This window comes from Centroberyx gerrardi, chromosome 15 (genome assembly GCF_048128805.1).
Source record: "Centroberyx gerrardi isolate f3 chromosome 15, fCenGer3.hap1.cur.20231027, whole genome shotgun sequence".
Taxonomy (NCBI): Eukaryota; Metazoa; Chordata; class Actinopteri; order Beryciformes; family Berycidae; genus Centroberyx; species Centroberyx gerrardi.
The window spans coordinates 13,570,041-13,598,023 of record NC_136011.1 but is presented as its reverse complement, the minus strand read 5'-3'; the positions used below and the strand labels follow the sequence as shown (position 1 = coordinate 13,598,023).

The 27,983-nt window shown below is 40.1% G+C and overlaps 1 protein-coding gene across 1 annotated transcript; it reads left to right on the top strand.

The window, feature by feature from the left end:
* Positions 1 to 18: 18 nt before the first annotated feature.
* Positions 19 to 27,775, top strand: LOC139922633 (leucine-rich repeat-containing protein 1). Its single transcript, XM_071913165.1, has 14 exons — positions 19 to 618; positions 9,371 to 9,488; positions 10,302 to 10,380; positions 11,979 to 12,068; positions 16,666 to 16,722; positions 16,964 to 17,027; positions 17,798 to 17,872; positions 18,411 to 18,555; positions 18,930 to 19,048; positions 21,182 to 21,265; positions 23,563 to 23,678; positions 24,493 to 24,665; positions 25,887 to 26,026; positions 26,282 to 27,775. Exons 1-14 carry the CDS (start codon positions 460 to 462, stop codon positions 26,438 to 26,440), a joined length of 1,578 nt encoding a protein of 525 aa, XP_071769266.1. The 5' UTR covers positions 19 to 459; the 3' UTR covers positions 26,441 to 27,775.
* Positions 27,776 to 27,983: the final 208 nt, after the last annotated feature.

Below are 27,983 nucleotides of genomic sequence, written 5' to 3'. Positions count from 1 at the left end.
GTGAATGTTCCGGGTCAGAAACTGGACTGGAGAGGAAATTAACTCCGGGACGAGGAAAAAAAAATACCCGAAATGCTACCCTCTTCTAAACTGAGATGTAGCCAGTGTTTTTTCCGCTAAAGAAGGGGGATCCGAAGCGACGCGCAAAAACATTCCAGCGGCGACGTGACAGAAGGGACGAAACAAGCGTAAAAAAAAACAAACAGGTGCCTACAAACTAACCAAAGTGAGACAACGACGGAGTATAATTTCCATGTTCGTCGCGACCCAACGTTAGCTGGGTTAGTGCGACTTATTTACGGTTCGTTTCGATGTTTACTTGCCTCTGAGTTTGTTGTTGGACGGTGAATTTAGTTCGGGACTATCCCGCCGTAGCGTCAGTTAGCCCGAGCAATCTGTTGCATCCCTCCGCTTGTTTGTTTATCGCACGGGTACGAGATTTATTTCCATCGCCCCGTGATGTTTCACTGTATACCCCTGTGGCGGTGCAACCGTCATGTTGAGATGATCGATAAACGCCACTGCTCCCTGTTGTATGTGCCCGATGAGATTTACCGCTACGGACGGAGTTTGGAGGAGCTTTTACTGGATGCCAACCAACTCCGGGACTTGCCCAAGGTAAGCAGAAAATAGCTTCCGCTCTCTAATTTAACGACACGTTCAGGGAAAGGGCACCTTAGCCGTGTGGTACCGCTTTGGTCACATGCAATGCCTCGCTGGAGCTAAAGTGCTTCTGACACAAACTACTAACTGCCCTGATCTGCATCCCGTGAGGACCTGGTGGGAGCTGGGGACAATAATTACGCAAGATCAGCAAGCCACGCACCCTGTGTAGTTGGAAATTTCCCTTGTTCTGCACCTGCCACTGTAGGTTAACGCAATGCAAATGCTTGAGCTTTGACACCAGTACGTTTTTTATTTGAGTTCCAGGTGCCTCAAGCATTCACAGGCTTATGAAACGTTTGATACCTACAGTACAAGCCCCGGCTTGGTCTCTGGTGTGTCATTCTTTGCCAACCTGTTTAGGCAGGTGATACCATGTTGAGGTCAGAAAATCCCCATGAACCAAAATCTCTGAACGCTGATTTTTTTCTGTATGACAGTGTGCATAAAAACACTTAAACATCAAGCTGTTCTTGAGAGCTGGTCTATGACTCTGAATATGCTTGCATACTATATTCATAAGTACACACTTGAGTTATGTGATGATTGAATTGCTCTGTCACAGTGGCTTTATTATTATTAAATGGAGAGGACCACATTTTCATAGAAACCATGTAGGAGGGCTGTACATCCAGCATTGAATTAGTGGCAGGTTTGGAGAGGTGGTGGTACACGAGCTTGGCCTTCCTACCTGTGACCTTAGCCCCATAGATACAGTTAAGTGAAATATTAGTTCAAGGATTTGCATGTTATTCTAGAGGGCTACAGCAGTTCAGTTGTATTCGTGCTTATCTCTATTTCCAAGCTTGAAACCGAAGATCCAAGACTCTGACCTGTGGTGTCACGCTGATGTGCGGCCCAGAGCTGCTCCGCTCACAGTGAATGGACGACTGACTCTGTGGTTTCGCAGCATATTCCTGAACTTTTGCAGCCAAACCGGTTTAGAGGATGCTATCAGTTCTGCTCTAGAGAGTGTATCTTAAGCCTTAGAAAATCATCTTGGGGAGTGTCACTGTGATAATGTTCAAAACCACGGACTAGCCTATATTGGGCAATACTTTGGTTTTACAGCTGTTTCTAACAAGTGGTGAGAGTATGGAGTAAGGGAAAGAACACATGAGGAACTGTCCTGACCTCTTACATCTGAAGTCACAAGTGGGTGAAAGCTTGATCCAATTGGATTAAAGTGAAGACGGCAGGGCTATTTTGTGCCTTCGCTAACCTCTCTCTGTTTCACAAGTGTGTAATTTTCAGTAAACAAACCCTCCATCATAAAGTTTAGTAGCGTTGATAATTTGGAATTGGTTTTAGTAGAATTGATAATTTGGCATGCAGCTTGTAAAAGTACGTGGAGAATCAATAAAGCCGCGCAGCTCTAGAGCTGTAAGTAATGTATGTAATACTTTGGGGCTTGGCTAGTCCATAAAAAGTTGATGGACTAAAGATAATGCGAGCAACCTCCCATGGTTATGTGGCACTGCTTACTTTGTCCACTGAAGAAAGGACCAGGTACACATAGTCTGACTGAAAACAAAGACAGCATTATGTGTTTTGTTGCTGCGTGCTCGTACAGTTGTGTGTCATTGTATTCCACTTCAGCCATAATGAATCACTGGTCTGATTTGTAAAATACAGACACATCTTTGCAGTCACTCCTTTTTAAGAACTGACAAAGTAAACCCACTCGCCATAGTCTGTGCCTGCAAGGATCAACAGAGCTGGTGTGTTCCACTGATGGTCTTGTGACAGCAATCCCACAGTTGTGTAACAATAGTGATTTCCTATTGTCATTTCAGAAATATTTTAAGTATGTTTAAAGGAGAGAAGGGGAGATTCTTGGCATGCCAACAAGAGAAACTGCTGTTTATTGTGCTCCTTGGCATGTAACTAATGCCATCTATGCTTGCTGAGTGAACCCAAGAAACGTCCAATTGGATAAACCTTTGGATCAGTCCAGTTCAGTGCTCATTGTGTGGCCTCATCACATTTGCCTCCAAGGTGGCTATCTGAACAATCACTTGCCCCTTACATTATTATTGTATTGACAGTGTAACAAGGCCTAAACTCAGTAACGTATCACAAGTCACAATCATTTTAATCAGCACATTGATTAAGCTAGTCTAACAGCAGGATGAAACGGCAAAGGTTTGATTTTACACTTACAAGATTAGGAAAGTTGAGCTTGAGCAGAGTCAATAGGCCTAATTCTACAAAGAAAATTAGCAATTCACTCAGCATTTATTAACCTGTTGGCCATGTCTTGGAGACTTGAAATGCAAGTTTGACTGTATGTGGGGCTGTTTAATGGCTAGGCCTAGTTTTTCTTGGCACCTTGTTTTTGTTTGCTTGTTTTCTGTATTATTTGTGTGGGGGTGGTGGACCAAATTAGCAAACGGTAACCTGTGTCTCTTTGTTTATTCAAAGATTCCTTTTAGCAACTGTCCCTCACTACACATACCACCAGCCTGGCTTCTAAATAGTCTCTAGCTTACTGAATAGCAGTAAAACAAAGTGAAACTAAATGGAAAATAGGTATGGGCATGCAAGACTATAGCTTGCTGTTAGAATGTACTTGCCTCTTCCTCTAGTTTAAAAATGAATGCATTTTCCACAGACCTTGGCTCCCCTGAAAGTGTAAGACATAGGCCTAGAAGTTAGTGGTTAGCCTTTGTCAAAGAGCTTCGAATGGTAACTATTCCATGTTATCTTGATATCAAAAGCACAGTTCTTTGATAGTTGAGTTTTGGCTTTCCTTTACAGTCTTGATATCACTTTTTTCATTTGTCGAGCCATCATCGGGTGAAAGACTCTTACTCCTGCATCACAAATACCTAGACATACTTTACGGCACAAAAGGATATTGTTTTATGGCACAAAACAGGAACCGTTTGTGTGATAACTACATTTTTCCTTGAGACAATACTGCCATGTCCATGTAACAGGCCTACGACCAGGTACACTAAAGTGAACCTTGAATGAGACTCCACTAAACATTTAGAGGACATTGTAGTTTTTGTCTTTCGCCCTCTGTGGCTGTAAGATTGTAGACCACCAAAGGTCATCAACATGAGGTTTTGTGTGATCATTTGCATTATCAAGTTTTTGTTTATTAAAAATAAAAAAGCACAATAGCCTAGTCCAGATCAGGTAACATGGCCAAACTCTCTACACTGTGTGAGCCGGACACAGAAGTGCACATTCTTCTTGGTAGATATTATTGTTTCTGTTTCTGTCTGTCTCACAGAGGAAACTCTCGCTTTTTAAAGCTGATTTTGTAGATTAGTGGTTAAGCTATGTATTTTGTTTTTAGATTACTAACCTACAAGCCCACACCTTAGTTTACATTGCATCACAAGATAAGGACTTTTGGTAACAATTTCTTTAGTTATTACAATGCAGTAATTCATTAAATTTTATTCTTCCCACAAAACCTTCGGGCTCCTGTACAGTCTGTGAAAAACACTGGGCTACAGAAGCCGACAGTTGATAAGCTGAAGATTCAAATATTGACTTGGTAGCTGAGAGAATGGTTAATATATCCTTAAGTCAGCCTGTTTTGTTTTGTTTTGTGTCAGACATGGGTGATGGCTTGGGGCGTGGTGCTGAATGACAGTAACGGGAAGAACAGGTTTGCTGTCAGTATGCTAATGGCAGAGTCACAAAGCATGTTGCAAAATTGGGGGAAGGCTTATAATACATATAGGCCATAAGAACGAAACAGGTACTGCTCTTGTCAGCCCTCTGATCGTCTTTCCTTATTGTTACCAAGAGGATTGAACATGGCAAAAGACAGCCAGGAGCATGTGAATGAAACTGACCCCGTTTTGCTCTTGAACTAAAGGTTTTGATACAGAGTGTTTCAGAATACCTTTGTTTGCTTCCGGCTGTCATTATCCTTGCTGTTTAATGAAGGAGTGGCATAGCTGAGAGAAGCAGGAAGTCTGGGAGCTGTAAACATAAGGGGATAATCAACCCTAAAACAGAATTTAAATGTTTTCTCTTTTTTTATGATCTTGAGCAAATGAGCAAGTCTCTACTAGCCAAGACTGCCTTGATGATATCACCAAGAGACAAACCATGGAGCTGTTCCCTTGATTGTGATTGGGAGACTGACTTAGCAGACAGTGACTGTACCCAGGGTGATTTTTATTTTGTGGGTATATAGTCTCATTTTGTTCAAGCTCATTAGGATGCAAAAGCTCAAACAAACACAAATTCCCTAAATCAGTCTTGAATTGATTGTTAGTAGTGCAGGTTTTGTCTGTTGATGAGTAGAGCCTTGGTTCTGGCTTCTGAAGAAACATTGTTTACACATATCATTTCAACTGTCTTAAGACCTCGGAATGACATGTGCATTTTATTTTAGGCTGGATTTTTCCCCATTTATACCCGGTATTAAAATGTGACCTGATGTGCTATACGGCTAATAATCAATAAGATGAAGCTCTTTGCATTTACCCCTGGTATTTACATGGGTTCTCGTTGTCTGCATTCTGTCTGCATTGTGATCAGATCTCAATTTTCGTGCGCACTATGCAAAGCAGGCAAGTAGATGGGGAGGTGGCGTTTCTACACCATGGGTGGTAATTTCCCACAAATGCTAACACACTGTACGAACTGCATTTACACCTGGATGACACTGGCTGAGATCCCATAACAAGAGAAGGTATCCAGATATAGATTGCATTTTAATACCAGGTGTAAATGTTGTTGAAACTCTCATTGGGATCGGAATGTAATTGGATCGGACCTGCGGATGAGGTGTGGCTCACATTGTGATCAGATCTCAGCCACAGTCAGCCAGGTGTAAAAGAAATCATTCTGTACAGTGTGTTCGCAAGTTTGCCTTCGCTTCGCTTCACCGAAGGACTCCCGCACGATCCGCATCCATCAGTGATCGCTTCTGTCCCTCATAGTGAAGGAGTCACTGTAGTAGCGTTCACAGCAGCTGCAAACACTGTTTCAGGAAAAACAACCTGTTGCTGTTCATGTTTGTTTTTGTTAACAATGCTTCCTCCACACCTACTCAGCTGCTTTGCATAGAGCATGCGGAAAATGAGGTCTGATCACAATGCGGACAGAATGCATGTAAATACCAGGTGTAAATGCAATCTGATTGTTCATTATCTGTGTAGCATATCTGGATACAGCATTTTCACACCAGGTATTATTGGGGGCTAATATTTTCTGTACCAAGTTTTCTAACAGAACATTTTGAAACAAGGTGAACGACAAGTGTCACTGTCATTGCTCTTTGATTTCGACAATATCTAGGTTTCCCTAAGGTCTCCTTGTTTGTGTGGCATAGCTTAATTTAGGTTTACTTAAGTCAAATCAAATCTGACCTTCGTACTAGTGAAGTGGTTCTCTGCAATTTTTGAAGGGTGTCAAGTACGTCAGTATCAAACAATAAAAAAGTAAATAATTAACTGTGATTAAATATGAAATGTACATTTTTTTAACGGCTCTGCAAAATTCCAGAGTTGAACACTGTTCATGTATTAATGGATGAGCCTTCATAACCAACTGATAGAAGCTTTTCTGTAAATGTAACCAGCAATAACAGGGAAAAATCAAAAGGCAGAGGGGAATTTCATGAGGCTGGTAAGTCTCTCCGTTCATCCATCATGCCAAAACATTAGGGGGACCAGGAGAAGTATGTCAGCTAGCTGCTCTGCCAACACACAGGCTAGGTGCTGCCGGCTTTTGTTCTGGTGTGTTTGTGATAATTGCTGGTGCCTTTTTAAAAAAAGAAAAATGAGCTCGATCTGCCTTACTCGGAAATTGCCAACAAAGATACAAAACAGCCCGGGGATTGATTCACCATTTTCATCCCAAGGAAATGATTGCTTCCACAGCAAAAGAAATGGCCATTTAGGTCTACTTTTATCTTTGTGCTTTGAAGTAGCCACCACCATGTCCACTCCACACAACTCTGAGTTGCCGGGTACCTGACTAACTGTGAGCCGGCATTGAATCTGATCGGTCAGAAAAAACACAATAGAGGGGAGAGTGGACCGTAGCAGAGCAGAGATGCAAAGATAACAGGATTATAACCGGGTGACAGATTGTAAGACCAGAAACTTTTTTTTTAGCTGACAAATCTACCGGCCCAAGTCAATGTCTTGGTATCAGACAACCTTTATTGTCGAACTATGTTGGTCAATGATCAGATTATGTTGCAGTGTGAAAATATGTGCTGTTGATTGTAATTCTTCAAAAGCATTTGCACTGAACCTTTCACTAACAGTTGCCTTTATTTTGCTATAGGTGATTTAGGGATGTATGAGCAGAGTAAGGGATTGAGATTAGAGGGGAGAAACATTAAAACATAATTTTGATATTACTGTAGATAATGTCAGACATCAGTGTTACAATACAACACACTCATTACAATTGAATGAATTTTTCATGGATGAAGAATCACCAAGTCCCATACAGTCACTTAAGCAATTTCTGTAACAAGTCCAAATACAAATACAAATATAGCCGCAAGCGGCAATGACGGGGTCCTAGCATCTGGTGACCTCTGGGTTAAATGGGAGATATAGACACCAAATATGGCACATTTCCTCAGAGTAGATATGTGCACAAGTGTACCAGATTCAGTGAAGTTAGCACAAAGCAATCATGGGTTATGGCTCGTTTTGTCAAATATGTGCCATGGCATGAAATTGATTGGCATATTGCGGCCAAACGATATGGAGCAGCCAATATCTTTTAATGTTTTTTAATCATGGGAGTCCAGAGATGATGCATACCAAATTTGGAGTAGATAGGTTCAACGGTGTTGGAGGAGTTCGCCAAAATAGGTTTTTGAGAAAATCCAAAATGTCGGAAAGTGTAATATGGCGGCAGTGGGCGGGGCCTATGAATATGATGTGGCTTCACCTAAGGAATACAGGAAAAAAAGAATTGTGTTTCTATGATTTATAGTGACTGAATTATGAGCATTTAAAATCTAAAATGTTGCTGTAGCGCCCCCTATGGGCAAAATGACAGGACATTCTGGTTTATACCTCAGAGTAGACATCTGCACAAGTGTACAAAATTTGGTGAAGGTAGCACAATGCACTCATGAGTTATGGCAATTTGTGTAAAATAGACCCCGCCCACAACCTCTGACTAAACTTTGGAAGCTAATTATATCAGAACGGTATGGAATATCAAATATCTTTTAATGTTTTTAAATCATGAGAGTCCAGAGATGATGCATGGCAAATTTGGAGATGATTGCCTCAACGGTTTAGGAGGAGTTCGCAAAAATAGGTTTTTGAGAAAATTCAAAATGGCGGAAAATCTAGTCAGACGGAAATGGGCGTGGCCTATCTGGGTAGATGCGTAATGATCCAAGGAATCCAGGAGTAGAGGAATTTAGATTCTATGACTCACGGTTCAGGAGTTATGGACCAAAACGTGAAGTAGGCTGTTATAGCGCCACCATCAGGTAGATTGGGGTAATTTTTGTTTCCTGAGTAGTGGGTGAGATTTCCAACCTATGTGGAAAGTTTGGGTGCTGTGGGGCTTATGGTTTCTGAGGTCCAGATACTTTTAGGGCACGGGAAGAATAATAATAATAATAATAATCGGAACAATTACAATAGGGTTCCCAGCACTACGTGCTAGGACCCCTAAATACACACCCATTGAACCCTCGCCTTCTATATGTCATTGACCATCAGACAACATGATGTCTATCTACCCAAACAAAATACAAAATCACATTCAATAATAATAATAATAAAAAAAAAATTTAGTCCATTTCTTCCAAAGCAGAGGTTTCCCCAATAAAACTGTCTATATGTTTCAGGGCAGCAAACATATCAACATTTCATTCTCCTGACAGGTTTAGATGAACGAGGCTGTAGTTAGTATATCTCAGGTATTATATCTCAGTATATCTCAACAAACATGGAACAAATAATACGCTACCAATCATCTCAACCATGGTTTCATTTGTTTATGGTAATTATACCAAGGTATCGCAAATAATTTGACAGTGATATGTTGATGTTTTAAAATGCTACACACAGCACCTTTTAAAGAACAGATGGGCCTTTTCTCTATTATAAATGTGAAATGGCTGCATTCTGTCCAATGGCACATTAGCATAAATGATTAATGCAAGCCTGTAATGTGATTGTGCAGTTGAAATGGTAATTGGCAGATCACTGATTGTCTGTTTAGAATGTCTATCGACCAATTAAAATCAGTAGCTAATTGATGGTGCATCCCTAACAAATAGTGGCATTAAGTGTAGGCCAGGTTTGGGCTGATCAGTGCGACACAAATGATCTGAGTTTGAGTTTTTGTTGCATTTATAAATTTGATAAAAGATGTTTTTCTGAACCAGTAGCATAGAAAGGACTCATCCAAATATAAAATGACAACTATCTGATCCCATCATTCAGAAAAGGTTTTGGGGTATCAGGAGAACAATATTTGCCAGGCTTTGCTGAAGGGATTTTTGCAGTTTTAAACCATTGTGCCTTGGAGGCTATATGATAACGTGCTTGGCTTAAATCAATTCTTTACATTCATGTTATCTATCCAATATTTTTAGGCACATTTTCCCATTTTACAATCTTTTCCGTTTGTCAGTCTCACATCAATCAGTTTAGGATGCAACAGTGTTGATAGGAAGCACTGACAATATCTGATCCCATTTACAGTCTTTTCTCAATATACATTTCTTCTTGCCTTTCAGCCATTCTTCCAGCTGGTGAAACTAAGAAAACTGGGCCTGAGTGACAACGAGATCCAGAGGCTCCCACCAGAAATAGCCAACTTCATGCAGTTGGTAGAGCTGGATGTCTCTCGAAATGGTGAGAAGGGAGCAAAACTGTGATAAACCACAGCACTAAACACTTGGATAATGCACACAGTTTCTTGCCCAGTGTAAACTAAAATCTTATCATGACATGCACATTTGTAATATATTATGTTTTGAAATGTTTTTTTTTTATATCTGTGATGCAATTTGCTTTTCTTCTATATGCATATGCCAGAATTGAGTAATGTAGGCATATTGCTTGCAACAGTTCTACTCCTCTTTGCCAAAGCATCAGACGAGCGTAAAAAGAAGCATGGTCTGCATTATCCAAAACCCCCTAACTGTACACACCCAACATATTCTTGTAGCTGCACTGGTGAGGTTTCTCCTGTGACAGAGCAGATTGTTCAGAGTTGTGGTTATAGAGCAAAAACCAAATCCAGAATGCTAATTAAGTTAAAAAGAAACGCAAACAGACATTTTCACACGGTCTTGTTTGGTTTGGGCCATAATTATGCTGTAGTGTTTAAAGCAATCTTAAAACTCTTTTTGTGCAGAAATTTAATTCGATGTATCTTGATATCCAAGTCACATAAAGTGAGAAAACTAACATAACTTTGGATTATAGAACAGGTTTATCCCACGTTGGATTTGCCATGAAGTGTCATCTTTGCAGTCATTGCTGCTTGTTTGTGTGTTTACTATCACACTTATGCTGTTTTTACTTGCATTCACATCTTGTTTGGACATATGTTATTGTGACTACTGCTGAGATTGTGTCAGATTTTGATATTGAATGTCAGATGTTTTAAGACCTGATTAGAATGAGTAAGATGTTTTAACATTTGTCTCCTCTCTCGTTCAGATATAATGGAAATTCCAGAGAGCATCTCGTACTGCAAAGCCCTCCAAGTGGCAGATTTCAGTGGAAACCCATTAACAAGGTAGTCTTGCAGATTATGTTATCTTGTCATTACTGTTGAGTCAAAAAAGAGAGCAAATGGCCTATCAATCATGTAGTTAATAGTTATATATTGAATCTTCTGTCCACTGAAATAAATGGTCCTATTACCCTGGCTAGTTTTTATGGAGCTATAGACTTGTGTGAATGCAATTTCTGCTTGATTTAATGATCAATACAAAACAATTGCCTGTCTTTGGAGGGGTGTTTTTAAGCCTGTTGTTTTTTTTTTTTTTTATATTTCACCTGCACAAATTGGTGATCTACTCTCTCTGTCTTCTTTTATCATTATATTTTATCACTGTGTATTTTCTCACTTCCTCTATGTTTTATGTGCAAATAAAATAAACCAAACATTAGCATTCTGACAGATCAGGTACAGTAACAGTTTGTCATTGTTTGGCTGGGGTTCAGTCTAATTTGCACCTCAGCAGGGGCAAAACCACAATGACATGCATTATGCCTCAGTTTGGGAGGCAACAGTTAATGATATTATTACACAGAGGGATTGGTGTTCAATACTTTAAAAGTGCAAGCACTCTTGCATGGTATTGATACAACACACACACATTTTCCACAGTAGTAACCTAATTCTCCACTCTTATCAGGCCTGTTTGTTATCAGCTCCATAGCAAAGGTCTACTCACAGCTATGAGTGAGCGTGAATCTGATACTATCTCCCTGTCAGTCTTAAAGTTGATGGGGAAAAAGTATTAACATTCAGAGAAACACCCTTAATCACTTGTAAGTCATTGTCCAAAGAGTTGTTTGAATAAGAGTTTGATAACATCACTTTTTTCCCATGCTACTTTCCCTTAAGGGGAAGGATGTTATTTAATCAGAGGAAGATGGTGCCAACATTTCCAACATGAACTGACAAGAATAGGGATTAAAAGTGTTCCCTCTACCTTGAGACATGATTGATGAAATTGTCATGTAGCACAGAAGAGGCACTGATCGTTTTAGCGTAATGTCATGCACCACAGATACTTTCAAGTTAGTTTTGCAAGCTTTAGTCTGTCTAGCTGCCTGCTTTAACCTGGGAGTCTGCCTGGGATCAAATGCCACTAGCAGCCCGCCAGGTGATGGTAGGTCAGATACTCAGTCTTCTTGACAGGTTGTTAAATAAAGAAAACCCATCTCACTTCAAGGCTCAGTGAATCAATGTAATTGAATTGGCACCTTAGCTTACATTCATTAGAGAAAAATAAATTCCCGTGGCAATTGTGGCAGCAGTAGCTGAGCCTTATTAAGACTGAACAGATAAGATGCGTTTTACTACAGGGGATAACTTTGTTGAAAATCAAAATGGACAAGATAAAGTTAGCAATTTCTCTGCTTGCTCTTCAAAACACGAGGAGGAGACGTGTGCATGAAGTGAAAAAGGTGCAGTCGCGTTCAAAAAAAGCATCCTCTGTGATCACAGCCTTACACGCTCTGCACTCCTTTGATTTTCACATGAAAGTTACAAACATCCTTTAAAAATACAGTTGATTTTGGCTGCACTATATAGATGAAAAGACCCTGTATGTACTATGTTTCACCACTCATCTGATGTGGTGTTCTCTCTTATTTTTCCAGATTACCTGAGAGCTTTCCAGAGCTACGGAATTTAACATGCCTTTCCATCAATGATATTTCATTGCAGGTCCTTCCGGATAACATTGGAAAGTAAGTTCATGCACTGTCAACATATTTACTTTGACATATTGAGCAGATTTGGCCTTTGCCAATAAAATATGTCTCTTTTTCTGCCAAAAGCCAAGATGGAATTATTCATGTAAACTTAAGATGTTTAATCATCTAACCATGTTGTTCTGCACAAACACTAAACTAAATGGATGTTGTGTTAAAACTGTTATGTCTTAAAGCCACGCACAGAGGGTTCCTCTTGGCATTCAGGGTTTTTCTTGGGTTAAAATGGGCCTTTGGTGGTTCCTCTGTCATGAGCGTCAGATGACATCATGTGCTAACTGTACCACTTCCAGCTTGACTACAACCTTCATAAAAAAGTTGTCCTATCAGACTATGGGTCTGAATGACAAGAGATCACACAGTGTTACAGCTGATGTCAGTGTCTGTGTGTTTATTTCTAAAATTAACAATATATACAGGGGGGAAATATAGGTGTAGCCATTATTTGATTACATAACATATTACAGGCACATCGCCAAAAGCACTTCAGTAAACAAAATGGCAAAAAGAACTGAGCAGTTAAGTGATAAACAGCAGCCAAGTGTAAGGTATTTCAGAAACATGACATTTCTTCAATCATCGTGAATTTACTGAATGGAATTCTCAGAATGCTCTTTAACACATGCACTCATCTCACATTTCCTCTTATACCTCGCAGTATTATATAAAATAATAGGAGAACCGGTATGGATAGGATTTGCTAAGTGTCAAATATGTACATGTATAATAAGCTCAGTCCATTTAATCCTTTGAATGCACTTTTACGCAGACACTCATCTCTCATCTCCGCTCCTCTTATTCCTCCTCCCATAGTCGACACACACTCCCGCAGGATTTCTCTGAAGCAGTTCCTTGTCATGGTTTGTCTGGAAAAAGTCTGTTCAAACTTTTATGATCAGTAGCTGTCGATATCCATGTTTGTGCCGCCATATATTCCATGGAAATACAGAAGCGCAATAAATGCTTTCAGTTCATCCACAGACATATCCCACGTTTCATGTCTGGGAACTCTGTGCATCTCACATTATTGTTCTAAAGGTGTGTGAGAAATCATATGCGTGAAAGTGGTTGAATTTTGATGCCGCTCATTTGATCAATGGGAGAAAATGTGCCAGCCATTCAAAAAGCAGTGGAGGAGGAGAGGGAGAGACGTTCACACCTGGGTACCAACGCCCTGTAGCCAGTTGTTATGGCATAAACGGGGGTATTTTGTGGGGAGAAAGTTGCAAAATCTGTCTGTGTTTTCTTTCCAAGTTGTCCAGTCATGTCAGCCCACGGCCTTTCTAGTGTTAAGATCTTTTCAGGACCTTTAAACACCCTGAATTTGTTGCCAAATACTTTGGGAGTCAACATGTTACCATTTTTCTCCATGGTCTGAAAGAGTATCTAGATTTACCGCTAGTCACTTAAAAAACAATAAAGTCGCAGTCAGAAAACTTGCTTAATCTAGCAACAAAGTGGCCAAGTTGGCAACAATTGCTGTTTTTTAGCCAATCAACAGAATGTGAAGTCCCCAGCACCTCAAGTCAAACGATTCAAGATAATGTTTTTTTTCCACTTTGTTTTAAGTTCCTCGTTTTTTCTGTTTGTTGCTAAAGAAAGCAGCTTTGGTGGCAGTCTAAATTTTCCTATGCAGGAAAACCCTGGTGTTGGAAGCAAGTAGAGATGGTTTCTAAAAGATGGCCAGCAGGTGTGCCCACTAGTTCTGTCAAAAGGCAGTTACAATAATCAGACTAGGGCTGTAATGTTCAGATTACTCAAATTACGTATTACGCTTTTGGTAACGTTCACTTGCAAAAGAAGAAAAACAAGCAATAAAATGGTTAAAAAATAATTCTGTAATGTGCCCAACTCTTCAGTATGCCTCCTACGACTCAGCTAAGTGATGGAGTAAATGTTACAGCTCTAATTATGACACAATGTGGTGTTTTGCGTGTATTACCCACAGGAACAGGCATGACGGGGCAAACTGCTTTACTTTTTATTGTCTCGCTCTTCCGTTGTGATCTTAACTAATTTCCTCTGTAATTTCCTCCACCTGACCATTTCTCTACACTTTTCATTTGCAGGCAAATACTAGCTTTCTTCCCCTTGAGCTGAAAACATACCGGCCATCTTGCTCTTGACAGGCACATCAGCCAGTGTCCTGTTCTAGTCTGCATTGTCTTTATTCATAAAAGGCACAAAAGGTTCTGAGATGGAATATAAAAAGACAGAAATTAAAAAGCATGTCTGCCAACATTTTTATTGCTTGGAAGTCTCCCTCATTTTTTAGCTCAGTTTTAGTAGGGTTTAATATCAAAACTATGTGCTTTAGGTCAAATTGCTGGGGAATTTTTTAGGAGAACTTTGGAATTCAAGGGAAACTGACAAAACTAAATTAAAACAATTAAAGACAGATTTAAGGGTAGATATGAGGATGAAGTTAGACATGCAGCTCCGTTTAGAAATGTTGAAAATGCCCTCATAATTGTCTGTCTCTAGCTTTGGTCTGATCTCTAGCTTTGGTCTGCCACCACTAACTATATAGATTGACTTGTTGGTCAGGTAGTTTAGCTTCTTTCAGTGAGCCAGGCCGCTGCAGTGAAAACTTCTCCTGATGTTGGCCATCAGTACATTTTGAAAGATTATTGGCGGTGGTCTGGATGGCATATTTTGACCCTTAGATAAGTGCTGAAGCAGTTTGTGTTAAGCTAAACAGAGCTTTGCTTTGACTTGCTATAGTGCCATAAATTAGGGATTATTGCTTAACCTCTGATGGATAATGCGCAGATGCCTGGTGAGTGCCTGGTAGAACGAGTCAAGATAGGATTTTTTCCCCTTCGTGGTAAATAGGCCGGGATTGTAGACTTTTAAGTAATGCTACGCTTATTGGACTTTTAGACCTACTAATTTGGCTTAATGTTGATCTGATGCTGTGCTGATTTAGCTAAGTGATCGCTCTTAAATATAGGATTTAATGCAAAAAACAGGACGCATAATCTTATTCCTCAATCTTTTTTCTTTAATTGTAAAAAACAGATTTAGCCTGTTAGACCTTGTTGTAATAGACTTCAAACAAAAGTGTAAAAGGAAGAATCAAACCCAAAATCAACATGCATTTAAACTTGCAGTCACTTTGTTGAAGGTTGCCTCACAAATATCATTATTGATCCCTCTGATCCGTGTTTACCTGCTTCCCTCTTGCAAACCATGTGCTTCCTACGGCATGCGAGTGATTTTAATGACACATTGTCTCTTTATGTGTCACCTCTAAGACATCTAGAGTTTTCCTCCATAACAAGGGGAGCTCGGGGTCAAGAGAACACATATCTCTTTGCACCCTGTTCCCCATGGTACGGCATGTGCCCCATATCTGTCTTACCTTAAGCAGGTAATGAAAACCATAACGCAGTTGGAAAAACAAGTTGGTGTGGGATTTCAAGACAGGCTTTTAAGGGGTTAAATGGCATCGGCGTCTTATCTACTGACATGGTAGTTTTCAGCTGACACCAAAATGGCTGTCAGAAAACATAAGCACAGTACTGTCATATTCAGGCCTAAAGCAAGTGGAGCAATTAGGTGGTTATTTGATTGTTTAACTGAAGCCTGAAGACAAAATTCAGACAGTGTGTGCTGGAATTGGGGAGATTTTGTCTGTCTTTTTAATCTCTGGCACAGTGACCCAGCGTTTGCACTGAAAAAACCCTCACAACAAAGCAAAATAAAAAAAAAGAAGTCCTAGTTGTGTGTCATGTAGCCACAGTGGAGGGTTTGACTGTCATTCAAGAGAGATTGTGTGTAGGCTAGATTAAGCGCTATTTTCAAACATACCTACCAGATTCTGTTAATCCCTCGGCTTCAGTCTTCATGGCTCACATTTGTTTGTTCTACTGCCATTATGAACGTAAATCTGCGTCTAAAGAGCAGATTGTCAACTGCCACACTGCTGTGAAAGCTTTTTAACCATCGGGAAACTGAAATTCCTTGGAAGATTTGCTGCCATTTCTAGTTTTCACAGTGTAAGAGCTGAGCTAATCGAACTGTAGTCTGTTGGTTTTAAAGCCAAAGCACACCAATCCTACAAATGTTGACTCCTAGGCCCATCTCCAATACCACTTGAAGGCTGCGTTATTTATCAGATGTTCTTATCAGTACGATACACTTTGTTCCATGTGAGTACAGTAGGTGCTCCATCATAAAATGCTCCATTAATTGGGTATATGTATTGAGACATAAGCAGCATTGCAAAAACAGAACCCTGTACTTTGGTCTCTGATGGTCATTCAGGCCACTTGCTCTTCATTCAAAGTGTGCAGAGGCTTTTCTGCGACGGTTGTTTATGCTGCGCTGGATTTTACTGCCTTGATAAGACCGACACACCTCAAAACTACTTCCTATTCACCGATATCTGATCCCGGGGGAACAAGAAACCCGAACCCCTTGGGTGTAGAAACGTTCTATGTGCCACAAACAAGAAATATTTATCCATGTTGCGGGAAATATGAGTAGAATCTTTATAGAAAATAGAGTTCCAGCTTTCATGGCATTTTAAGAAACATATAATCATCTTTCTTTTGCCTTTTCATTACAGCCTCTCCAATTTGGTATCACTAGAACTCAGAGAGAATCTGCTGACATTCTTACCAGAGTGAGTATTCAGCAACGGCACTGTGTGTTGTGTGAAGCAGGTTATATCTCCAAAGTCGTGTGTGTGTGTGTGTGTGTGTGTGTGTGAGTAAGAGAGAGAAAGAAAGAGACAGAGAATTCAGAGCAATATACTGAGAAAACTGCATGTAGCATCTTCACCCTGTTAACAGACAATAGTTAATGAGTTACAGGACACACAGCCAGTCTCTGTGTTTTTTATTTTGACTGTATTTTCTCCACAGGTCGCTATCTCTACTTCACAGACTTGAAGAACTCGACCTAGGCAATAATGAACTGTACAATTTGGTAAGTTGTTCCGGACGTCCGGAGGGGAAAGTTGTTTACGCAGAAGAATGATGCGCGGACTTTCACAAAATGAGCAGACCTCGGCTTTTCCCATTTCCTTGTTCTTGTCATGTCCAAGTAGATTAGCATCCCTTGAGAACAGCTTTCACCTCTTATCATGCGGATGGGAGGATGACCATCTGCTTTGAGCTTTGGGTTTAAAGTTGCAGGCTTATGCGGCTCTAACTCTAAGGGTGAATGATTTACTGACAGATGAACCAAAGTCAGGCGGCAAGGAAATTTGTGTGTGTGTGTTTTTTGTTTTTTTTAAGTTCTTTCACAGTTGTGTGTACATGGAACCTAGTTACCTATGTGATTGTGTATTATCAGAAATTTTATATACTGCTATCAGTTTTGATGCTTAATATACAGTTCTAAAATAATACTTTTTTCCACAAAGGAAAGTAAAGGAACATTTATTTTATAATGTGATCAAGCAAAATGTTTTTGAGTATCGTTTGTACAGCTGTTTGCTTTTTCCAAGTATCACCAGACCTTGGTGCATGATTTCTTCCATAGAAATGCTTAAAAACTTGTCAAACTTATCAAAAGTATTTAAAATCCCATTGTCACTACAAAACTTTAAATGCCTTTTCATATCTCAAAATCAGCAGTGATGCCAGTCACGTATTTAGATTTCTCCCTCTCCTCTTTGTTGTGTTTGTCTCTTTCTCTTCTATATCTCCCTGGCTCTCACTCTTTCAATTCTTACATTTCGTACTCCCACATAGCCAGAGACAATAGGCTGTCTTGTCAGCTTAAAGGACTTGTGGCTGGATGGAAACCAGTTGGCTGAAATACCTGCAGTAAGCTAATCTTGAAATGTATTTCTATTATTTAACACTGTGTAGTTGTCTTTGTATTAATAATAGTGCCACTGTTGCATATAGTGCTTTTCAGTGCACTGATGCATGCAGGGCTTTGTATAGCGCACTTAAATTAGTTTTCAGTTACACTCAAACAACACAATTTTGAACCAGGACTCGTAGTTAACAAGCGTCTCAGAATTACTTATAGGAGTCGTGTGAGAAGTGTGACCAAAATATAAAAAGTGTACAAAAATAATCATTATGTAAGTGTGGTGCAGTGATTGGTGTGAATGCTGTGGCATGATGGTAGGTGATAACGCCCCCAGGTAAAAACACTGTCAGGGCCAGACATGCCTCATGCTGTGGAGTCCTGAGATCACCTGGGATAACTTTGCTTTACTCTTACAGTGGTTGGGTAGTTGATTGATTTTACTCTGAGACACTTGATAACTACTGTCCAAGACTATACTTGCTACCAAATGATTGTAGGCGAGATGTTATTGATTACCACAAAACTCTTGCTCTTGATCCCTAGGAGATGGGCAGTATGAAAAGCCTGCTGTGTCTAGATGTATCAGAAAACAAACTGGAGCATCTTCCAGAGGAGCTAGGAGGCCTGCTGTCGCTCACCGACCTGCTGGTGTCCCAGAACCTCGTTGATGCTATACCAGAAAGCATCGGTAAGCACAAGTTTCCTCCTCCTAGCTGTTTACTGACATAATGTTCAGTGTGCTAATGTCCAACATTCAGGAGAAATTGGGGGATCAGATTGTTGGGTCTACCTGGGATTATGCTTAGGATAATGTAGATAAAGCTTGAAAAATATAAGTATCTGAAGGAAAATGACCAACTAAAATTCAAATATTAAAGTATCACTTTTACAAGATAGCAGATTTTATTATTTTTGCTAAATGATCATAGTAACTGCATCGAAACGTATTGCTGCACCAGCCTGCTAATCAATGTCATGTCCTGTTGTGCTCAGAGCAAAGTTTATTGTGATCAAAATCAAAGTACTCTATGAGCATATGTTTTTTTTTTCTTCTCTCTGCAGGGAAACTAGGACAGCTTTCGATATTGAAAGCTGATCAAAATAGGCTTACTCGTCTTCCAGAGAGCATTGGAAACTGTGAAAGTCTCACTGAGCTGGTGCTCACAGAGAACCAGCTACAGGTGTGTTGGTACTGCATTGCTGTTCAATCTGTGAAAATGGGAACAAAACACTTTTTCAGTGCATATGTTTGCTAAATCCATTCCCAGCAACACAACATTGGCAAATGCTTGCTGTTGTTTTTAGAATCCCCACACACCTGACTCACCTCCGACAGTCAGCAGGACGTCGGCCAAACAATATCCATCCACTGCCCATTTCAGATCTGTTGAAAATATACATGCAATAATACGCTCTGGGATTAGTACCTTCACACTTGCTTTACACACCTCGGCCAAGTGTGCCATGGAAACTAGATGGAGAATGTATCCTAGGCCTATGTGCCGTATAGAGCAATACATATATTTCAACTTGACAACTTTGCACAATAATATACCAAAATATCTGTATGTTTTATTTTGATTAGCAATTTCCATGCACACACAGCACATGTACACACAGTCCATTTGATAACAACAGCACAACGTCAGCTGTTAGTTTGGGCATAATGCAAGGAAAAGAAATGGGAAAAGATTTAAATCCATTTGGCAGTATTGAAACTCAGATCAGCCAAATTCTATCAAATTGTCATAGATGTAAGTTTGTTTGACTGCGTCTCGTACGAAGCTGCTTCACTGACGTACCTGTGGTGACAGTGAAGACCGCCCTCTGGCTATTACTGCTGTAATAAAACATTAGCCAACAAAAGCACACAAAAGGCAACAAACATGCATTGCACACACTAAACACTGTTGGTTGTTAATGATTATTGGATGTATTATAATACAGTCTATATACCTTCTATATACTGTAGTTACTCAGGACATAGATTTTCTACTCTGCTGAAGGGACAGGATACATCTTGTGTAGTATTTTCTCTGATTTGGAGCAATTAGACCTCCTGATAACTTGGCTAAAAACATCCCACACTTGTCTTAAATACTAGCTGGGATACTGTTTCCACAATCAGAATTAGGACATTGGCAAAAAGAGCCCTAAACACAGATATGGGGTCAGTTTTTTCATTTCTGCCTATGCGATACGTGTTAAACCTTATCCTGAATCAGCCTTAACTGCTGGTGACTCCACTCACTTGCCCAGTTTGAGACACTTCCACCTCCAGTTTGACATTGATTGACACCAGTTTGAATAGACATAAGGTGAAGAATCTTGACAGTATTTTAGATCCTTTTGAACTGTACTGGAGTCAAACGTAGTTACCAGGTAAACAGGCTCATCATAAAACACTGACTTGTAAATTGTTTTGAAATTAAAGGAATACACGGAGTTGACTGGCCCATTGGTCAGGTTAGCCATTAAGTGATGAGAACATCAACACCAACATCACTCATGTGTAGCTTGTTCAATGCGGTGCTCCATTAGCATACACAGTGAGTGATTGTAGACAATCAGCATTATCTCAGAAGTGAGAAAATGAGAACTTGTAGCATCTCTAAAGCTAAATGGTGAGTAATTTTAAATGACATGCGGCTACGTCTGGCAGCTCTGTGTTGATTGGTAAAGCTAACACGAAATATGATACAAAAATAACATTCTGTTTTGAGTTACCAGGGACTACTTTCCCGTTCGGAATGTCTCTTTCTGCCAGACTTGGAGCCTGACTTGTGTTGTTTATAGTGAAAGTGGTGGTGATGGGAGACAGCGCTCCAGCTGAAAATCCCTGCACAGCAGATGAATACATGGCTGCTCACCTAAAATAGTTCCAAAAATAAACTGCAGCTACATCAGCTATATTGAGTTAATATATATATATATTTTTAAATTTACAAATCTACAGGCCATATAATAAAAAACACTAAAACATCCTCGGCTTCCCACTATGTTATGTTATGTATGTTAGTGGCATTCGATCACTCAACATACTGTTTATAAAAGCATGGAGCACCGGAGCAGACAATCTACTGGGGACACACGGATGATTTTGATGTCTATTCTCTCATCACTTTACGGATAAATTGACCAACGGGCCAATCTCCCAAAAAGTTGGTGTAATCTCTTAAACGCCACGGGATAACGTTAAGAGACAAGATGAGGTTAATGCCTGTGTGATCCATTAAGCTACCAATTGCTGTAATAATGGGAAAGCTCTTGATGTTCTTTTTGATTAATTGTTTTCGACGTATTTGTTGTTACAGAGTTTGCCAAGAAGTATTGGGAAATTAAAGCGGCTTTCCAACTTCAACTGTGACCGAAATCAGCTAGCATCATTACCTAAGGAGGTACGTGTTTCCTATCATAACATCATCCAACATCATTACCTAAGGGTATAGGCTTTTCTTATCATAACATGTATCATGAGACAAGTGAGACTGTATAAACTAACAAACTCTCAAAGTGAATATTAGTGGTTTCAATAATGTAGGATTCCCTAAAATAACTAAAACACATATTCCTAAGAGGGAGAACTAACAAAATGACCACTCATTACCTCAGTTTTGAGTTGTCAAAACCAAACTGGGTATGCAAGCCTACATTATTTAAATATTATCAAAACTTCTGAAGGTTTAAATTTTTGAAAATGTAGGTTGAGGACATTGAATACCCACCTGTTGCAAACAGCATCATATCCATCTTCATACTTACTGGGTCAGGGTCACAGTTGCAGAAGGGCCAGTAGAGCAGCCCAGATGTCGTTTTCCCCTGCAGCGACCTCCAGCTCCTCCTGGAGGAGCCCAAGGTGCTCCAAGGCATGCTGGGAGATGTAGTCCCTCCAGTGTGTCCTGGGTCTGCCCTGGGATCTCCTCCCATGCGGCCATACATGGTATTTTTCCAGTCGGAGGTGCCTGGGGAGCATCCTAAAGGGTGTCTGAAGCAGCTCACCTGACTCACCTTATTTATATTGCACCTTTAAAAACCGTAGTTACAAAGTGATTCACAAAAAGAGGGAGAGGAAAAGGTGAGAGAATAAAAAAAGAATAAAATGTATATACAAATACATTTGAGCATATGTAAAAATGCTGTCTTACAATGAAAAAATAGCAATAAAACAGTACATGCATACAACAGTCCACATTATTCAATTAAAGTGTTTTAATATGTCATGGTATGCACCTTCGCCCACTGATCCACAGGTAAACCCACAGTTGATAACTCAATGTAATAATTTGACATGACTGAAACATGTTAGTGATATAAGTAAATTATTTTGAAGATCCACCAAGCCTGTGAGTATGACTCTTTCATTTGCATTTAAATATTTCTATAAAATAATGAAGTCAAAGCTGTATTTACTTTTTATAGCTCAGTGTTAAAATCATAATATGTATGTAAATGCCTTGTTTTGAGTGGACTGAATAAAGCCTAAGTTATAATTAACTTTATATTGAACCCTCAGTTAAACTGGCTAAACTTCATTCACATTTTAGACAGTTGTTGGGTCAACAATGGCTGTGCTTGTTTTGCTCACTCATTTCAGTTTGATTATTCAGTGCTCTGGTTTGTTGGGCTCTGGCTGATTGTCCCCATTGTGTTTGTATGTGACATTCTTCTCTGACCTCTTGTCCGTTGAAGTGAAGGCACGCCTGGTTTAAAGCTTAATCTGAAAGGGCTTTTTAGAGGTTATACAATGCCCTTGTGTCTTAATGATGCAAAGACTGCAGTGTTGGGAGAACAGTTCAACGCACTTGGCCTAGATAATGAATCGATGGTGTCACTGTTTCTCAAACCATCAACGTTGCATGACATTTCTAACAATCACAGTGAAAGCCTGGTCTCACTATTGAGCTTGTAGTTTGCTGTGCTACTTAGCCACTGTCTCAGTTTTATGGATTCGATTGATCATTGATTAGCTGCTCATGACACTATTGCCCTGGCTGGGTTTTGACTGTGCTTGCATTACACATTAACATGGAAGCAGAGATAATTTCACACTACTTAGGCCTGACTAATGTATTTGAAGTTGTTGTAGCATTGATGATTTGAGGGCTGAATCATGTCCTTTGTTTACTTGATTCACTCTGTCTGGTGTGTCAGTTTACTTGATTCACTCTGTCTGGTGTGTCAGTTGTTTGTGCTGACATTTGACTAGATCTCCCAGGTGCAAGTACAACTTATCGCATTTACCCTTGTAAAAGCTGAGGCTTAGCCAGCTCCTTTTAACATGATGAATCTCTACAACAGTACTTGTACCCTGCTCAGGTCTGTGCCTGAGCAGATTAATAGATTAATAGATTACAGTCTGCACTTTAGCTGGCCCATCAAGTTTCTACTTTGACTGGCCACTAGGCCTAATTGTGTCTAATTTTAGTTCCCTCTCCCACATCCCATTGGCATTCAATTGGTCTGCTATCGAGAACACCAATTCTAGGGCAAAGTGCCTGAAAGCTGAGAACACATTTGTTTAGGTTTCCTTTAGGTCCTGGTATTTTATAGAAAATATGCATTTATATTATATTATTATCAGTATGCAAAAGAAAGACAAATTGCCATTGAAATTTATTTTCCCTCAGGATGTTGATGTGCCTCACAGGACTCCTGTATTGATCGAGATGTAATCGCTGTCTCTTCTGCTCCCCAGATTGGAGGCTGCAGCAGCCTTAATGTCTTCTGCGTGCGAGAAAACAGACTGACGAGGATACCGGCAGAGCTGTCACAGGCCACAGAGCTGCATGTGCTGGATGTCTCTGGAAATAGGTTTGTCAAACACTCTGCATCTTTGTTTCCACTCTCCTTTTGGTCGCAGTGGCGGCTGGGGGAAGGGCTGAGCAATAAATAAATATAAGCGTTTGTCTTATCAATAAAATCATTAAGCAATGCTAATGAGTTATTGTGATACACATTCTGTTGTCTAAATTAATGATAAAATCAAATGCTAATTAAAATCTCTCATGAAATGAGATAAAAAAACAAATTGGGGAATATGATTTGAAAATTATTATAAGTGATACCAGAGCAAGTTGCGGCACTACCTGTTCTCATTTGGTTAATTTGATACTCTAATAGGCAACAGCACCCAAGCACTTGCCTTGGGAATGTTGCTCATTGCTGCTTTAATCACAAATGAATATCTTTACCTCTCTTCATGTTGCTGAAAGCTGCCCCGCCATGTTGTCCAAACAACTGCCAAGTGTAACATGACAGAAGTACTAATTAGGACTAGAATTGTGAATGTTTTGTTGGTGGAAAATAGGCTAAATTATTATATAATTTTGTTTTATCATTTTCTGGAGCAGTTGTGTCAGTTTTCTAGCTGTGGTAACTACATGCAGAATATAGGGGAACAAGCAGCTTTATATGCATCCAAAGCAGAGCTGACAGTAATTCCCTGGGGGATACAACTGTTATTTCCTAGTATGTACACAGTGCAGAAATAAGCGCCTACTGATATCTTATAGTTTCTTTATATTGTGCGATACGAGCAAGTCAGAATCCTCCAGTGCGCTGCCGTAGTGAGCGGTTTGAATGAAGCAGGCACAACACAAAACACCTGTTGTCTGTCTGTGTCCAGGCTCGCCCACTTACCGATGTCCCTGACCACGCTGCGGCTGAAGGCCTTGTGGCTGTCGGAGAACCAGTCGCAGCCGCTCCTCACCTTCCAGACAGACGAGGATCCCGACTCGGGGGAGAAGGTGCTCACCTGCGTGCTGCTGCCCCAGCAGCCGTGCGAATCTGACAACAAAGGTAATGTAGACATAACATGACTGTTAATGGTGTCACGGTGTCCTGCCCTCCCATGTTTGAACAACTGTCACCATCATGTGTGACGGGTATTATCACTCGCAGTGACTGTATTTCGATTTTTTTTTTCCATATTGGTTGATTGAAATAAAACCCTTGTAAGATTTATGAACAGCTACTGGTGCAGTTATGTGTGTGCGTGTGTATACGTACATATAAAATAGATTATGATCTCCACGCCTCTAATGTGCAGGGTTTCTTCTCGAGTGAAACGACTTAATCCCAAGACTGTGACATTTGAGCGGTATTCGACATCAGTCCCTGCGTCGTCTGCGAGCGTTTAATTCAAAGTGCCCCACGGTTTTGATCACATTATCACATGATCTGCTCGGGGAAGCACAGCGTGTTCTGCGCCCTCTGATCCTTCCCTCCAGTTGCTGTCGATTACGAGGTCCTGCAGGGATCACAACGCCTATAACAGATCTGGGCCTCCCCTGTCCCTTGAGGCCCTCCTTGGTTATGTTTTTCAGAAACGCAGTGGATTGGACAGCTAAAGAGGCTTAGCAACGGCTGGCCTGCTGCCATTAAAAGCTCGCCCACTGGGTAAAGAGACTCTCAGTTGAGCTCCGGCTCTCTCTATGCCTGATACAACAGTTGATTGTAATTTTTTCATTTTTTTTTTTTTTTTTGGTGTCATCCACAACAATACCCTGAATTCTGTGGAGTATTTGTGATTGCCCCCTTGACACTGTACTTTACAATTTGAGAAGGCGCTTGCATCTCACCGCAAAAAGAAAAGCCACATTTTCAGGTTCGTTTCCGTGACCCTCTCTCTCTCTTGTGGAGGAGATGCGGATATAAGACTGGTGGAGGTCAGAGGAGTGAGGCTGGAGCCGAGGTGGGGGTGGGGGGGAGATTGTGTTGCTGTAAGCCTGTGACTAAGCTGGGATTTGAAACTGTGATCTGGCAGTTTCAGGCTCTCCCTTATGAGCACTGGGTTATGTGACAGCCTTCATTTCTTGAGTTGGCAGATTGTAGAAAAGCAATCATACCGACCATATTGATTTTAATCTGCCAAAACGTCCACTTCAATGTGCCATCTTTTCTGCTCGAGTTCTGTCATTCTTTATATTTGACTGTTTCTATGTATGCAGGGTTCAGAGAAGAATTGAGTTGATACATTATGTGTCTTCTGATGCCATTTCACTTTCAAAACTGTCCCAGGATCAGATAATCTCGCCCGCTGCGGCGCCCTGGAGAGCCTGGTGAACGACATGGTGGACGACACCTGGGACAACAAAGCCATGCACAGGATCAGTGCCATCCACTTCCTGGAGGATGACGATGATGAGGATGATGAAAAGGTGAGGCGAAGGTGTTTGAGGGTGTAATGTGGCACGCAGTGCTAGGAAAAAGCAAAAACGATGAAAAGCTAATATTGACGAGAAAATGGTTATTTGTGAAATCTCACAGCTGTCACCACTTCAGATAAACACAAGAGCGTCAGAACAATTATTATTAAGAGATAACCCATGTAAATGTTTCCCCAGATTAATAGTGGTAACAACCATCTGCACTCAGTCCATTTAACACCGGTTTGATTTGTCACCGTCCCGCAGAGAACACTGATGCGGCGGGCCACGCCTCACCCCGGCGAGCTGAAGACCATGAAGAAAGCAGCTGAGAACCTCCGCAACGACCTGAACGCTGCCAAAGGCCTGGACTCCAACAAAAACGAGGTCAATAACGCTCCAGACAGAGTGACCACGTCTGTGTGACTTTTTACCTCAGAAATGTTCTTACCTCCTGTGTCTCTCGCCATGTCCTCCTGCACAACCCCTCAGCCCTGTTTTTGTTTTTGTTTTGTTTTTGTTTTTTACCTACAAACCCCAGTGTGGCCTACCCCCCTCCTCCGGTTAAACCCTGGGACACCAGTACCTTACTTCATCTTCAGTCCTGTTTTAAATGTGTTTGACTCAGTCCACCGGGGCCAATGTGCCTTCCTCTTTTTAAAATGATTTCCACAGCAATAATCTGCACAGATTTGCTCCTTTTTAAAAGATATTTTAAAGATTTATGACTTTTTTAAACGCCTCTTTTTAAAAATAAATATACATTAGGTAGTTGCACTATTCTAAGTCTTTATAATATGGTCAAAATCTTCTTAAATGTATTATATATTTGTTCTATATCTATTTTTAAAACACTGGGTGAATATTTCTTTACATTTTGGGCAAACATAAAACCAGGAGTTTTTGGACCTACTGATTAAGGATTATTGTATAGTCATTTGTGAATATTGATACTTTTATACTTTTTGGCAGCTCAGATGTAAATAAAAAAAATGTATAGCAAATTTCTTAATCAGTTTCAGATTTTTAAAGTTTTTCTTTGAACTTGGTACTTTTTTTTTCCTTTTTAAAATTAAAGCAATGAACAAAATGCCGTCACTAATGTCTTATTAAAACCATTTAATTGTCATTGGGTGAGTAGACAGCCTTGAATCTTCTTTGTTTGTTTGTTAAATCTTCTCGGCTAACCCTAGACTAATTTTGATTCTAAATAGATTTTGTCAATTAATTATTGGATTCGAGGACTAATGCATATCAGCTACCTTTTAATTACTTTTCCACAATACAATTGTGCGGAAGTGACAAGGCTGTCTTATTTATATCTGCTGTGCTACACTGCTTTGCAATGTTTATCAAATAGATGCCAAAAACAGCTGCATTTTTAAAAAATGTCTCTTTAACGAACAGTACTGTATAGAATAATCATTGGAGTTATCAGTTAGAATGAGGTTCATATCACAAGGATGGAATCCTTTAAAAATGCAGTTGTTAGAAGTTATACTTTAATGCACTTCTCAAAGTTTCTTGCGTCTTATTCAAAAAGCTTATTCTTTTATATGGTACATTATAAAATTTGTTATTTTGTTTTTAATTTGATTGCAAGAAGTGGACCGTAGAAACTGGTTCAAATGTTGGTTTTATCTTTTAATTATTTCCTGATCAAACTGCACAAAACACAGATCTCAAATAGGCATGGACACTGGGCCTGGAGATCTGAATGACTTTTAACCACTGATCCAATAAAATGGGTGCAAAACTAAACATGTTCGTTATTCCTTTAACTTCATTAGTCAGGTTGTGCCAATATTAAAGAACGAATGTTGAGTTTGGAGAGGATATCGCATACTTTCTGGCTGAAGGTATCATCTTAGACCTGTTGAACTTCATATGCAGGCCATTTCATTTTAAATGTGAAATTAACCAATGTCAAAACAGTTAACTAGAGACATTTTGTGTTCTGCCTTTTCTT